Source organism: Ictidomys tridecemlineatus, chromosome 11 (genome assembly GCF_052094955.1).
Source record: "Ictidomys tridecemlineatus isolate mIctTri1 chromosome 11, mIctTri1.hap1, whole genome shotgun sequence".
Taxonomy (NCBI): domain Eukaryota; kingdom Metazoa; phylum Chordata; class Mammalia; order Rodentia; family Sciuridae; genus Ictidomys; species Ictidomys tridecemlineatus.
The window spans coordinates 124,132,600-124,146,720 of NC_135487.1; the positions used below are offsets into that span (position 1 = coordinate 124,132,600).

Here is a 14,121-nt window from a genome sequence, read left to right on the forward strand (position 1 = left end):
CACATGTAAAGCCTGACATATAGTAGGTACTTAGTAAATATGTTCTTCATGTAAGCCAGCTCTCAGCTGAGTGCTGCCCTTAGACACTCAAATATGTAGATATGACCTTCTGTCATGTCCCGGAGAAGTCCAGAGTCTTCCCTATAGTTTCTATCAATTCCTGGGTGTCCATTCAGGATTATCTCTTATATCTCTTATTCTCCCCCAGTGTGTTGATCCACGATGCAAAGAAAAACCACCAACTCCAATTTCAACCAAATAAAAGCAAGCCTGGCCTGGGGCTGCCTCCCTCAGAAAAACAGGGCCAGAAGACAGCAAGCAGCTGGTGTGACTACAGGGAAGTCCTTAGAACACACAGAAACAGTTATCAAAAATGGGGGGTGGCTTGGGAACTTAGGGTTCTGGTAAGTGAAATACAAGGGCTGACAGCAGGTTTAGGATCTATGTTTAACATCTCAAGGTGGGGAGCAGACTCAGTCCAACATCAAAGTTAACGAGGGGCAGCTGGGATTCAGGGAGGGTTGACATCTGGTCAAGGAGAGCCAGGCATGGGGAAGTTCAAAGCAAGGGCAGGAATCCCAAGCAACTGTTTAAAACATCCAATTATGGTCAGGCCAAATAGAAATCTTGGTATTTTACAGTAAAACAGAAATGAACTTTCGTGACTTTGTGATGAGATGGCTCCCAATCTTAACATGGAAGTAGGCTGGTTCATCAGCTCTCCATGAGCCTGATCGTTGTTTCTCTTCTATTTGGCTCTTGGTGGCAAACACACAGGCTCCTTTGTTGTTGCTTTTTGTTGTGTGGTGCTGGGGATTGAACCAGGGGCTCTCTGTGTTTTTATATACCACTTCATACCTTAGGGTAGGATGGCTGTCACATTGAAAATGTGAGATGTGGTGTTCTGAAAAGTCCCTGGCACCTGTCAGCTGGAATATCTATTGACTGACCTTTGTGCCCTTAGTTTCCAGCCATTATCCTGCTTCCTCTTTAGGATCCGGCCCCCCTAACCCTGCCCCCACCCCACAATCTAAACAGTTCAGAGGCCTGCACAACAGAGGGAAGGGCTTGTCTTTTCCTGAGCACCATTAAGAGCTCAATGTGAGGCTCACCACCCTCAAAGCTGAGTGCAAATATTTGGTGGTTACCACTCTCCAGTACAGTTTGGTGTTTTTTTGACCTCAGTTACTCCCGTAGGCAATTGACAGTTGAAGTTCTTGGAATATCAGAAAATAAATGAGCTATAGAATGGGGTAAGTGCCGAGGAAAGCCATGGAACTCAGGAGGGCTTAGCTCAGGCTTGCTTGTAAGAGGGAGACTTTTGTGCTGGCCACAGGCTGGCACTGGGGATCAGGGCTGCCTGGGCAGAGCTGTTCACCCAGTGGGTGTGGGCAGGAGTGTTTGCCTGAGACAAGCTGGCTCTGCCTGTAGGAGGGGCTTGCCAACAGATGTCAGAGACCAGATGTCCATCCAGGCTCTGGTCGTTCCTACAGTTATTCTGCAATTTCTTAGAGCGAGTGAAGTTGATTTTGTGATCTCTGGTGGGCTTCCTAACACTGGCCTGTGGCTCTGCCCTCAGAGCAGGGAGCTCCTCCTCTTGCTGGTTCCCCTTTCGGATGTTTCCTCTGCAGCTGAAGAGGCCGGCAGGCAGCCAGGATGGGACACAACTCACAAGACCCCCACCTCTGCTGGACCACCAGGCTCCTGGGAGGCATTATCTTTCTCTGTGAGTAGCTGGGTTTCCTGGAAGGGAGGGCAGTTGGGGTGCTGGGACAGCTGGGACCCTTCAGTCCTGGGAAGCTGTTAGGCTCTGATGCCTTTGGGAAACAAAAAGAGAAAGCCGCACTGTTATAATTCACCAGTGCAGTGTGGGTAGAGCCCAGGATGAACGGAAAGAGCAAAATGGGCTTTTTGTGGTGAGGACCTGGGACCCTGGGCCTGGGCAGCCCTGGCTGCATGAGGGACCATAGCCAGGGAGCTGAGGCCACCTGGGCTGCAGCAGCAGGGAGGGGCTGGAGCTGCCTGGGGAGGGCGATGGAGACAGTCCAAGAGCCTGTTCCTGGGCCCCCAGGGTCCTCAGGGCCTCTGCAGCTCTTCTGTGGAGGGCCCTACTGGAACCCTGGTGTCTGAGCTGGAGGAAGCTCCTCTGGTCTGCACTCCTACCCCCCACCCTCAAATGCCTCCGGCCAGGAGACCTCAGATGGAACCTTGCTTATCTCATCACTGTTCCTGGAAAACCCTGGAAAAACAGGAGGTGCCGTCAATTGAGGAAAGATTGAGCAAACTGAGCAGTATCTGGGGCTCCCGTGCATGGGATGTCATGGAGGCTAAGGAAACAGTGCCCCAGTGTTCTGGGAAGAATGTCCAGTTTCCATGAGGGAGATGCATGGATCCTCCTCAGCAAGACCGAGAGAACCAAGCACCGTGAAGTCCTTATTTTATAAAAGGACAAGCTGAGGCTGGGTCTGAGGCTCAGTGGTAAAGCACTTGCCTAGCATGTGTGAGTCACCGGGTTTGATCCTCAGCACCACATGAAAATAAAATAGAGGTTATTGTGTCCACCTACAACTAAAAAAAAAAAAAAAAAAAGCAAAAAACAAATATTTAAACAACAACCAAAAGGACAAGCTGCCTGTTAAACTGAGGCTGTCTATGTACCACGTGGCTATGGTTACACTGAATAGGTGGAAGGAAACAATGGAGGGTAACACAGGTTTCAGGAGCAGGTAAAATTGCGCAGGAAAATATGCCAGAGGTTATGGAATCCTTGCACAATCATGGTTGTCAACTCTGGGAGCCAGTCTAAAATATACCCAATATCTCTAGACACCTTATGTTGCACTGCCAAGACATTTGCATAATCTATCCTCTTAGGAAAGGTGTCATTTTCTACTGTAGAATGGTTAGGGCAACAATACATTGGTGGATATTTTAATAGGTAACTGGCCTGTATAGGAAAAATCTATTTTATTAATCTTTGTGACAATTGTCCAGATAGGTCAATATAGTCTTCATTTCTAAGGACCAGCATGATTGGCTGGTTTAAGTTTCTTATATGTGGTCTTTTTCTCAAAAGATACTCCCAGACAGCCTGTTTACCATAGGATCAACATGTAGGTCTTACTGACCATTATAGTCAGTACAGTTAATCAAGGTTCATTGATGGACTTTCCAGTCCCCTGCAATGCACGTTAAAAATGGACCTGAGAAATGAGTCCACAGAAGTTTGCTCATGTCTTTTACTTACCTGACACACTCGTGGAGCTGCATGGTTGTAAACTCTGCAGATGGGAGATTTACTTCCTGTGTCAGGTTTTTCAGTCATTTTCATGATATCAGGTTTCAACTCTATCTTTGGAAATCTGATTTAATGTACTGAATCATGTGCAGTAACAGTAAAGCTCTCAATATTTCAATTAAGAAAAAATTTAAAAATATTTGGTAAGATCTAATATGTGTCTGTGGGGTCCTGTTTCCCCTCTTTTCTTTATTTAAAAGGTTGGTATAAATCATAATATAATTAGTTTAAATTATAAGGAGCCCTCAATCTCTTCTTGAGAGAAGGTGTCATAATATCTCAGAATGTTATCCTTTAAATAGGTGTAAAATTGTCCTTTTAGAAAATATGATTAAAGTTACTTCCCTCTGTGGGGAGTAATATATAAATCTTACCATATTTTTAATGGATAATAGGTCCAGTCAGAGAACTTACATAATACCAATGAATTTCCAACAAGTTTTGCAACTTCCATGTTCAAAACCCATGTACGACCTTAATTTGGAGAACGTCAGTCCTAACAAAATGTTCTCTCAAATCTCACAACAATCCAAACAAAAGTTAAATGCAAGAATCAGCAGTGTCTTTGAATCATCAAATTTAGTCTCCAGGGAGAATTGTCAAAATTGAGATCTAAGTCAGCAGTTTAATATATTTAGTGTTTAATTAAGAATGTGAATTTATTCACTAAAATTAATCTTTGCCTTAAACAGTAAGAATCATTGGGAAATAAAGACCTTCCTTTAAGGAAATAAACAATATTTTAATAGGTCTTTATCATGTCAAAATATGGAAAAAATCTCAGCTCACATCAGTATAGTAAAATCAGGGAAATAGCCTTAAATACCCTTGAATTAATCAGCTAAAATTTTTATAGTCAGTCCAGTATATACATCACCTGTCTAAATAATCATATGAAGATTTTCCTACATAGTAAAATACTTTTATCATTAAAATCTAGAATATAAAGTCCTTCTTTTACCCAAAGATGATTTCTGTTTTCTTCTGAGGACCTCCAATGTGGGTTTCCTCTCTGTTGAAGCATTTTTCTTTTCCTCTTAGAATTTTTCCTGGTTATACTTTGGAATAATTTTTGAAAACCTTAGAATATAAACAAATTATTGTACCTTGATAAGAAATATCTCAATGAAAGTATAGTTAAAGTCCGTGGATGTTTCTGTAGACAGAATTATATTTGTTTATTATTTTATAAAGTTTATACAATAATTTGAGAGTTAGAGATTACTCGATGGTTGTTTTACCTCTTGAAAGCAAATTTATAGAAAAATACATTTATTTCAAATATCTGTAACTAAAAAGCAGAGTATCAGATAAATGCATGTAATAGAAATATATAAATTATGTGTTTTCTATTGAAAAACTAGATAAATATATATTAATTAAAAAATTAGACATATATGTTAATTATTTTATGGATTAACTATAGGTTATTCAAATATCTAGAAAAATATATAACATGAATAAGGGCATAACTTATAATTATATAAAATTTATGTAACCATGTGGTTCTTAATTTTGGATCCATTTCAATTTATTCTTAACTAGGAGTGCACTCTTATTTGATTTCACGTGATGTAGCTAAAATAAGATCCTTGTGTATATTGTATTTATTCATTTTTTAAAATTCATAGCTAGAATTGAAAAGAATAAGGATTTTTTGGTCACCACAGGAACATTACCGGCTTTGTTTCTGCAACAAGCAAATGCATCCTCATAACCTTCAAAATTAGAAGCAAAATATAAAGAAGCATAAGTATTTCTTATACTTGTTATATAGCTCTGCAGTTTTTCCTAATAGTGCTTGCTGCAGCGTGTGTACTCCTATCTTTTGTATTTTCCCTTGCAGCAGGTGGCACTTTAGAAGTGAGTTTTAATGGCAGACACCAGTGTTACTATCGGATCTTAAGGCAGTCTGCGTTTGGCACCCAGGCCAGTTTGTTTAAGGGTTAAAGGCACTGCTGGAGGTGGGTCCAGTTACAGACCCCATAGGGCACAGGGGCTGTGTTACAGACATTCTGATCTGATAGGACAAGAATGTAGCAAAGAGGTTCAGTACACACTGAGTATTCACAAAAATAATAGAAAAATAAAATTCTCCTCTCTACAGGTAAAGAATCCTTGTATCAAATCTCATCACAAAATCTTTTTGTCCTCTTTCTTACTCTCCAAGCACAGACTTTTAGTAAATAAACCCAAAAAATCTTTATCTAATATTTCAAAATATAAAGATTCACAAAAAACAATCCAAAAAAGTCCATAAGAGTGCTTTTCCCATGGGAGAGGACCGAACCTAACATATCCCATTAATCATCTTAATAATTTTTACATTTATTTAGGGTCTCTAGAATTACAAAAATAAGGTTTTCTTCTAAAGACATAATATTCCCAAATATTAAAAAAAGTTTAACGTCACAGATTTTCCTTCTTTCTACTTCACTTACTTTCTACAATTCAGCCCACAGTACTCTGACTTCCTAAGCACGCTTAACTTCTGGAGAGAAATTCCAAACCCACTAAATTTCTAAAAATCACCCTGTAGTCACCTTACAGGCCACCGATTGTCAAGTTCCATGACTCAACACTCAGGGTCACTCCAGGTGAACTGGGCTGCGTGAAATAACCCACAGAGACAGCGAAATACCTTTTTCTCTGGGTCCTGGGATGGCTTCTTTGAATTTAGGGACCTTTGGAAAGACAGAGAGGGCTCCTGTGCTGAAGCCTTTTATTGAGGAGAAGCCATTCAAATGAGGCAAGGGGTCAGGTTTCAGGGGCTGAGTGTAGCTTCATGATGTCTGCTGTCAGAGGGTGGCCAGCATCTAGGGCGGCCATGGCCATCTATGAGCTGTGTGGGGATCATGGCAGAGTGAGCTAAGAAAAGACCAGAGCGAGGCCCGCCCAAACAGAGGGGCAACGTGGGTCCAGTCCACCTTGTGTGCTCGGGGCCCACAGGTCACATACAGCCCGTGGCTGGCTGGCCACATCTCCACACTCTGGTCACTCAAGGACCAGGAGCTGTGGCAGCTCCCACACTATTCTTCTTTACTTCTATCCTCCCTCCCCTTGGCCCTGACCTTTCCTCTAGCATTTTTCTTCTACTCTTATGAAATACTCCATTAAAAAAATTTTTTTTCCTCTCGAACTTCTTCGTGGGAGAGAAAATATTCAACCCTTGACTTTCTGAATCTGGCTTATTTCACTTAGCATGATGTTCTCTAGTTCCTTTCATTTACCTGCAAATAACTTCATTTTACTTTTTATGGCTGAGTAAAACCATGTATTTGTCACACTTTTTAAATTTGTTGGTCTGTTGATGGACACCTTGGCTGGTTTCCTACCTTGGCTAATTGAAGTGTACTATTTATAGACACTGAAATTCGTATATTGCTATAATACTCTGATTTCAGTTGTTTTGGATAACTTGATGAAAGCTTTTAGCATTATAGTTAAAAAACAAATAAACAAATAAACCAGCTACTAAGTGAACTTGCAAGGAATTATATGCAATTTAATGGATTAGAGAGCACTTGTGGAATAGGACATTCAGTGAACAATGAACTTTGCAACTGTAAGGGGCTAGGACCCCATTTTAAATGGGCAACTGTTTGGCATCCAGTGGCACATCAATTAGTGTGTGGTATTTATGAATGGACAACTTTTAATTTTTTTTTAAATGGACAACTTTTGTGAACAGCAAAGTGTAGACTTTCCCCTTTTCACAATGCTGTGTAAGTAAGAAGTATGTTAAATGGTCTAGTGTTTCCTTCAGTAGGCTCTGGGGTTGGAAAATTACAGAGGGAAAGAAAAAAGAACAGGGAGGAAGAAAGATAAGAAGGAAAGCAAGGAAGAGGGAGGGAAGGAGGGGGATTCGCACTCTGAATCCAGAGGGAGACAGTGACTCGCTCAAGGCCACACAGGAACTGGGAAGGTTGAAGTGGCTGCCCATAGGCCTGCCCTCCCTGGACCTGAATGGGACAAACCTGCTTGCAGAGGAGCTTTGTAAGAGGCTCTTGGTGGAAGGAGCGTAAGCCCTAAATTGCTCTGCGTCCTTTCTGGAAGCCTGGAGTTCCACAGTTGCATTTTTCTTTGGTTTCTGTGTTGTCCCCTGTTGTCTCAGCCTTGCTTGGGGGCAGAGATGGAGGTGAAGCAGTGATGGTGAGGGTGGTGGTGAACTTCCCCTATTAAATCACAAGTCCTTTCCCACATGTGGTGGATGGGGAAGTGTGGAAGGGAAGGAGGGAACCTGAGGACAGCTAGTTTCACACTGGAATTTTCCAGAGACACTGGTGACTGCAGAGGGTGTGGTTCTGGACTTGTGGGGACTCCAACAGCATTTACTGAATGCACTGTCTACAGGCAGGGAGCTGGAGAAGGGCCTGGGCCACTATGGACCCCAGAGATAGACACAGAGACAGTGGAGAGGTCATCAAGGAAGGTACTTAGGGCTTCATGCATCAGCTGACAGGGAACTGCTGTTTGCGTGAGAAGGAGGTGATAGGGACATGACGATATGACACACAGAGGAACCATGTTCTATGCCCACGGTTGCATTTTTAATTTTGTAGTATGAAGTTCACACTCTACCTGGCAAGTGCATGTGCTCCATGGCTGCTCTTTTCCTTGTTTAGGATGAGCATCTTCTGTAGGTCAGAGAGCTCCTGCTGCCTCCCCTCTCTGCCTCCCTTCTCTGTCTTGCTGATGTCACCCACCATTGGGCCTCGGGGGCAGATCCTCCCACAGGCTGAGGCTGACCCTCCTCTGTATTTGTGGTTCCCTCTTCTAGGAAGTGGGAGTCTGGCCAGGCTGGCTGTCCAACCCTGGGTGAGCCAGAAGTCTCAGCTGTGCTCGGCCACCCCAAGAGGACACTGTCCCTGCAGGGGGGTAGTTGGAGGATGAGACTCCAGCAGCTGCTCAGGCCCTGGAGGGACCAGGTAACAGCTCAGGGAGGGGCAGAGCTCCTAGTGGGCAGGGAGACGGGGAGAGCTGACGGGCAGCATCCTGGGCTCCAGGACTGGCTGTGCCCTGTGTCTCCAGGATGAGTCCACTACCCTGGGGACCCCCTGCTCTCTAAGAGGAGGGTCTCGACAGCTCACCTCTGAAGCCCCTCCAGGGTGACCCAGGGCTTCCACTCACACAGGGCTTTCTGTGGCCACTGCAAGGTCTCTGCTCTGTCTCTCTGGTCCTGACCTGTCATATCCTGTGACCTGACAGAGAGTCACACCTGTTTAGGGCTCCTTAAGAGAGGATACCCTGAGCTGTCCCTGTGGTCATTTCTTCAGCCCCCAAGGGAGGGAAGGAATCCTGCTCCTCAGCTCCTCCACCTGACCGGGTCTTCTGTGCCTCTGCTCCTGAGGGGGACCTCAGGGCTGGTGTCCTCAGATCTCCTGCCCAAGGACTCTCCCTCCTCACACCCTGTGCAGATGTGGTCTGCAGACCTTGCCCAGGAGACCATGTTGCAGCTGTGCCCTTTAGACCAGCTGATGAAAGCCTCTGCCAGACCTTGAGGTTCCTGTTCAGCACAAAACACTAGCTTCCCTGAAGGACCCTCTTACAATGCTGGCAGGGGGACACAGACACTGTGGTGACCACAGTGACCTCATCAAATCCCTGAGGATGGTCTGAAATACAGGCTGTCAGAGCACCCAACTGCGCTGTTTCCCCATGGGATAGCAGGCTGTTTCTCTGGGCACTGCATTAAATAGAGCACTTAAATGTACTGACCACCACTGTACTGACACCCAGCAAGCGCCTGCTGTCCATGCACAGAGAAACCAACAGGGCACCAGGTTTTGCAAGAAGAAAGAACTTCACAGTGGCTCCCCTGACAAGGAGAGAGGAGGCACACTCTGTCTCCCCAGGGAGCAGGAAGGGACTTAAGCAGGGATGAGAAACAGAAGGCCGGCTGGCTGGAATCTCAAGTCTTGGTGGCATGGTCCACACCAGGTGCCCTGGGCCTGGTGGAATCTCTGGGTACTTTGTAAGTGCACTGGTCTCTCTGATCCCATGCTCCCTCCTGCAGCTGTGGCTGCACCCTGGCTTCTAACCCAGGGCCACAAGACCCTCTTCTGGTTCCTCAGCTTCTCATCCTTGGAGACTTTTGGTTCCTCTCAGCTCTCTAGGTCTGCAGCTGCATCCTGAAAAAACAACTTACAAACAGTTTTTAGAAACAGGGAAGTTGTGGTGTAAGGCCCATTTTCACACCCAGAATTACATATTTAAATGTGTTAAACTCTGATTAGGCTGGATGACCACAGTGCTAAAGGATACTTGTATTTTGCTTATTAATTAAAGAGGGGACCATAGGATGTCACAACCCCTTCAAAAGATGAATGAAGGGCACCTCAGGCCAGTGGGAAGGTTGAGAGGCATTTATGAATAGATGCCCAGGCTCACAGGGCTGGAGTGTCTCTGGGCACACGTCATTTCCAGTGCTTACCTTGGGATGAGGCACAATTTGCTTTCATTTGAAAACTCCACAACTTGGATACTTGTTTACAATGTAACATATGATACTTTTGTATTATAGAGCAACTCAAGAAGGGGAAGATGGGCAACCAGCGTTTATAATCTGCATTCAAGCCTGGGATAACAAGTCCTTCCCTCCACCTTCCCACCCCCACTCCTGGATGTACAGGGGTCCTGTGGGGATTGGTAATGGTGCCTGCATCATAGTAAATTTCCTTTTAAACTCGACTTTTATAAACAGGAGAGCCCTGGCTGGACCTTGACACCTACAGGCACCAAGGAGATTGAAGCCACAGGATGTGTGACTCTTGCACCCCATCCCTGTACTCAGAAGGAGACCCCCAAGAGGGGCAGCTGAACGGGAGGAAGGGACAGCAGCCTGGAACTGGGAATGTGTGGTTCTGACCCGGGGGTTCTGGGCCAGTAATGCCTATCATGGTAACAACAGCAGCGAATGGGAACAGCACAGTTATTGAATACTGTGCCCAAAGCTCTTTCTGCTTAAATCCAAAGAAGAATTCACTGAAGTAAGCACCATCACTTCCATTTCACAGATGAGAAAACTGAAGCCAGAGAGGTTCAGTAATTGTTCAAGTTCACACAGCCCGAAGATGGGGGACCTAGACTAACTCTGACTTCACTGAATTAAAGTCCAACCTTGTAACCACTCTTCATACCACCCAGCTGTGGGACCCAGCTGAAACCAAACTTAATTTTGGTTGATTGAAACCTAACCATAAATATTGAAACCACAAAAATAACTTGAAGAAAACTAGAAAAAATGAGAAACATACTTTTGAAGGGAGGGCTATCCTTTTAAGCAAGATATGAAACCAATAAGTAATAAAAAAAACTTTTGATACCTTTGACTTCATGAAATAACATTTTTGGCCCCTGGTTAAAATTAAACTGTAATAGATTTAATGGAATTCTTACAAAATTCCAGTAAGATTTTTCACAGAAAAAAAATTCTCCAAAAAATTTGTATGGAATCAGAAAAGACCCCAAATAGCAAAAGCAAAAAGAATAAAACTGAATCTCACTCCCTGATTTGAAAATACAATGTTATTGTAATCAAAACAGCAGAGTACTGGCATAAAAACAGACACATTGACCAATGGAAAAAGAAGAAATTCCCATAAATAAACCCAGTGTTTACAGTCAGTTGATGTGATGTTTGACAAATGGGCTAAGAATACACAACGGGGAAAGGACAGTGTCTTCAGCAAATGCTTATGGGAAGATGGGAGGAATAGAGGAACTTTAGACAGAGCACAGGGGAGGGAGGGGACATGGGGTAGGAAAGATGGTGGAATGAGATGGACATCATTACCCTAAGAACATGGATGAAGACGCGAATGGTGTGACTCTACTTTGTGTACAACCAGAGCCATGAAAAATTGTGCTCTATATGTGTAATGTAAATTGAATTGCATTCTGCTGTCATATATATTACGTATTAGAATAAAAAAATTTTAAAAAGAGAAAAAATAACTCAAAATGGATAAAAGCCTTAATCATAAGGTTTTGCAGCTCTAACACCTCTAGAAGAAAGCATAAAGGAAAACTTCCATGAGCTTTGGTGGCGATGTCTTGACGAGGACTCCCAAGCACAGACACCAAAAGCAAAAATTGACCGAATTGCATCAAATTATAAACCTCTGCACAGCAAGGGAAACCACAGAGTGAAGAGACAGCCCATGTCTTGGGAGACAATATCTGCCAAGCACACGTCTGATATGGGGCCAATAGCCCTAATGGGTAAGGAACTAAGTAACTCGATAGAAGGAAACAGGTGACTTGATTTAAAGTTTTGAACAGATCCTTCTCAAAGAAGAGAAATGAATAGCCAATGGACCTATAAAAATGAATAGCCAACATCTCTGATCATCAGGGAAATGAGAATTTTAAACAGGGAGATATCAGTCACATTGTTTGCGCATGGCTGTTATTCCGATGATGGATGTTCATAAGCACTGGCAAAGATAGGCAGAAAGTGAACCCTCAGACCCTGTTGGTGGGAATGTAAATTAGTGTCGCTATTTTGAAGAAATGGAAGGTCCTCCAAAACTAAAACCCAAACTCCTATATCATCCAGCTCCCCACTTCTGGGCCAAACATTGAAGCTGGCGTGTTCACTGAGACGCTGTTCCCAACAGCTAAGATGTGGGAGCAGCCCAAGTGCCCGCGAATGGATGGTTCCTTGGGAAAAGGAAATGTGGCGTTTGTACACTGGGGCATGTTACAGATACTCACAAGTGAGAGCCGTGACACAAGGAGAAATCTGCAAATTTGGGGTGTGTCCTGGGTGTGGCACACCCCGTGGAGCCTGGGCTTCTGAAAGGAGGAAGTATCCGTCCTCCAGGACAAGATGGTTGGGCTGCGCTTTCCCCTGGAGGTTAATCCTACCTGGTCTCCAGGAAGAAGAGAGGGTCCCCAGGTTCCCTGGGGCTGTGCCTGATGGGAGAGGAAGGGCTCATGGAGGCTGCTGTCCAGGGCCGTGCAGGGACAGACACTAAGGAACACTGACGGGGACTCCAGGGGCTGCTCAAAAAGTTCTCTCTTGGTGGCTTGAACGTGTGTTCACCAACTGCTCCACTTGCTCCTCCACATTTCCATCATCATCTGGTCTCAAAACGTGAAATACATTGGTCACCCTTGAGCTGCTGCAGGGAAAAAGCAGGTGTGACTCTGTCCCCCTTCCCTGTGTGGGACCTTAGGAGGCTGAGAGGATGCGGTGGACTCAGCTCAGCTTTAAGGTGGTGGAGCCCACACTGAGGCGTAACCCCGCCCTCACTGTCTCTCAATGTCCTACGAATGAGACGTGAATTTCCCTGTCCCACGTCCCAGAGATTTATAACCGATTCCACGGCACGACCAACACTATGTTGAGTGACTCACTTTCTAGAAGAAGGGGAAGGGGACGCACCTTCAGGAATGTTCTATTCTGTGGGGCAACCTGCTGCCCCATGACTGGTTGCCCAAAATCGACATCACGAGTTCTCCCTCATGGGTCTGGGGTCAGCACTGCTCGACAGCGGGGTCTCTGGCCCAGGGTCTTGCAGAAACAGATCAAGGTGTTTTCTGGGTGCCACCATCTCGAGGTGCCACTGGGAAGCTTCTGCTTGGAGCTCATCACAGTGGGACTGTGGACAGACGCAGTTCCCTGTGGCGGCTGCCTGGAAGCTCAGTTCCTCACTAGCTATTGGCCAGGGGCTGCCCTCAGGACCTTGCCACGTGGGTGTCTCCATGGGGCAGCTGTCAGTATGGCAGCTGGCCTCGTCACAGGGAGCAGGAGTGAGCCAGGAGGAACCCGTGATCCGGTTGAAAATGGTTGTATTAAGTGACATCCCATCATTTTTGCTAAGTGCACACTCTTTGTGGGGGAGGATGACACATAGGTATGAACACCAGAGAGGGACCCTTGGGTGACATTTTAGGAGCCACCTCCTACACTTATACACGTAGCATGTACCAGACAGTGAGCTAGGTGCTTTCAATTCACAGGCTCATTTAGTTCATGTCACCATGTCAAGACAGATAAGGAAATGAAGGTTAGTCCACTGAAGTAACCCACCTAGAAATAACTTCAGCAGAACCAGGACTTGATCCCAGAATTGGTTCCAATTCACTGTACAAGGCTGCCTCCCTGGGTCAAGGAAGGTGCTGGATGAACTGGTTAAGAAGAAAATGTCTGTTTCACTTGTTCTCCTTGAGGAAATATCCATGTTCTCTTTCCCAATGCCCTAGGTGCTGGCAGCACTTTAGCCAAGAGTTCTGGAGCTCATGGTTCTGGGATGAAAGGTTTGAGAACCTGCACTTATCTGAAGGCGATCCGGGGAGGTTCAGTCTTGTTGCAAGTGATCCAGGAGCCAGAGGATCCCAAGATAGAGGAGATCTCCTGGGGCATTGGCTCTGATTCAAACTCCACATTCATGCTGAGACTCCAGATTGGGAAGGAAGATCCACTGTGGTTCAGTCTCCAGGACAAGTACAAGCAGAGGGTCCAGGTGCCCAGTATGTCATCCCTGAGGATTAACAATTTGACCTCACAGGACAGTGGGCAGTACTGGGCCCAGATCAGATTTCAGACAGGAAGAGAAATTAAAGCAGTTTTCCACCTCACTGTTTATGGTAAGTGACACCCTCACCTAGTCCCAGGGCCAGCCTCCTTCCTTGAGTCTAGGAGTCTCTGAGACCACATGCTGCAGGATTCTCCTCAGGCACCAACAAGTCAGATATTCATCACAAACAGTAGAGCTGAGGTTTTATACCAGGGAGAAAAATCACATCTGTGTTTTGGGACACAAAATGGAAATTTGGCCATTTTCTCAGTAACATTTCCTCCTCTTTGAAAGACT

General features: G+C 45.0%; 1 protein-coding gene and 1 long non-coding RNA gene across 11 annotated transcripts in view; one reads left to right on the plus strand and one right to left on the minus strand.

Annotated features, from left to right (window-relative positions):
- Positions 1-5,989, minus strand: part of LOC144368435 (uncharacterized) — a 188,697-nt gene extending 182,708 nt beyond the window's left edge. The window contains exon 1 of the long non-coding RNA XR_013428195.1: positions 5,940-5,989. This is a non-coding gene — a long non-coding RNA (uncharacterized LOC144368435). The remainder of the gene's footprint in view (positions 1-5,939) is intronic.
- LOC144368432 (CD48 antigen-like) overlaps positions 1,065-14,121 on the plus strand; it is a 56,740-nt gene continuing 43,683 nt past the window's right edge. For 4 of the 10 annotated variants that reach the window (XR_013428188.1, XR_013428186.1, XR_013428187.1 and 1 more), the window contains exons 1-2: positions 1,066-1,726; positions 13,511-13,894. Coding sequence is in view for 2 of the 10 variants with exons in the window: in XM_078027290.1 (XP_077883416.1) it covers positions 1,657-1,726; positions 13,511-13,894 (454 nt within the window). In the remaining 8 variants the exon portion in view is untranslated. Of the gene's footprint in view, positions 1,727-8,078; positions 8,227-9,821; positions 13,895-14,121 lie in introns of all 10 variants that reach the window. The other 6 variants (XR_013428193.1, XR_013428192.1, XR_013428190.1 and 3 more) reach the window with 6 other exon arrangements.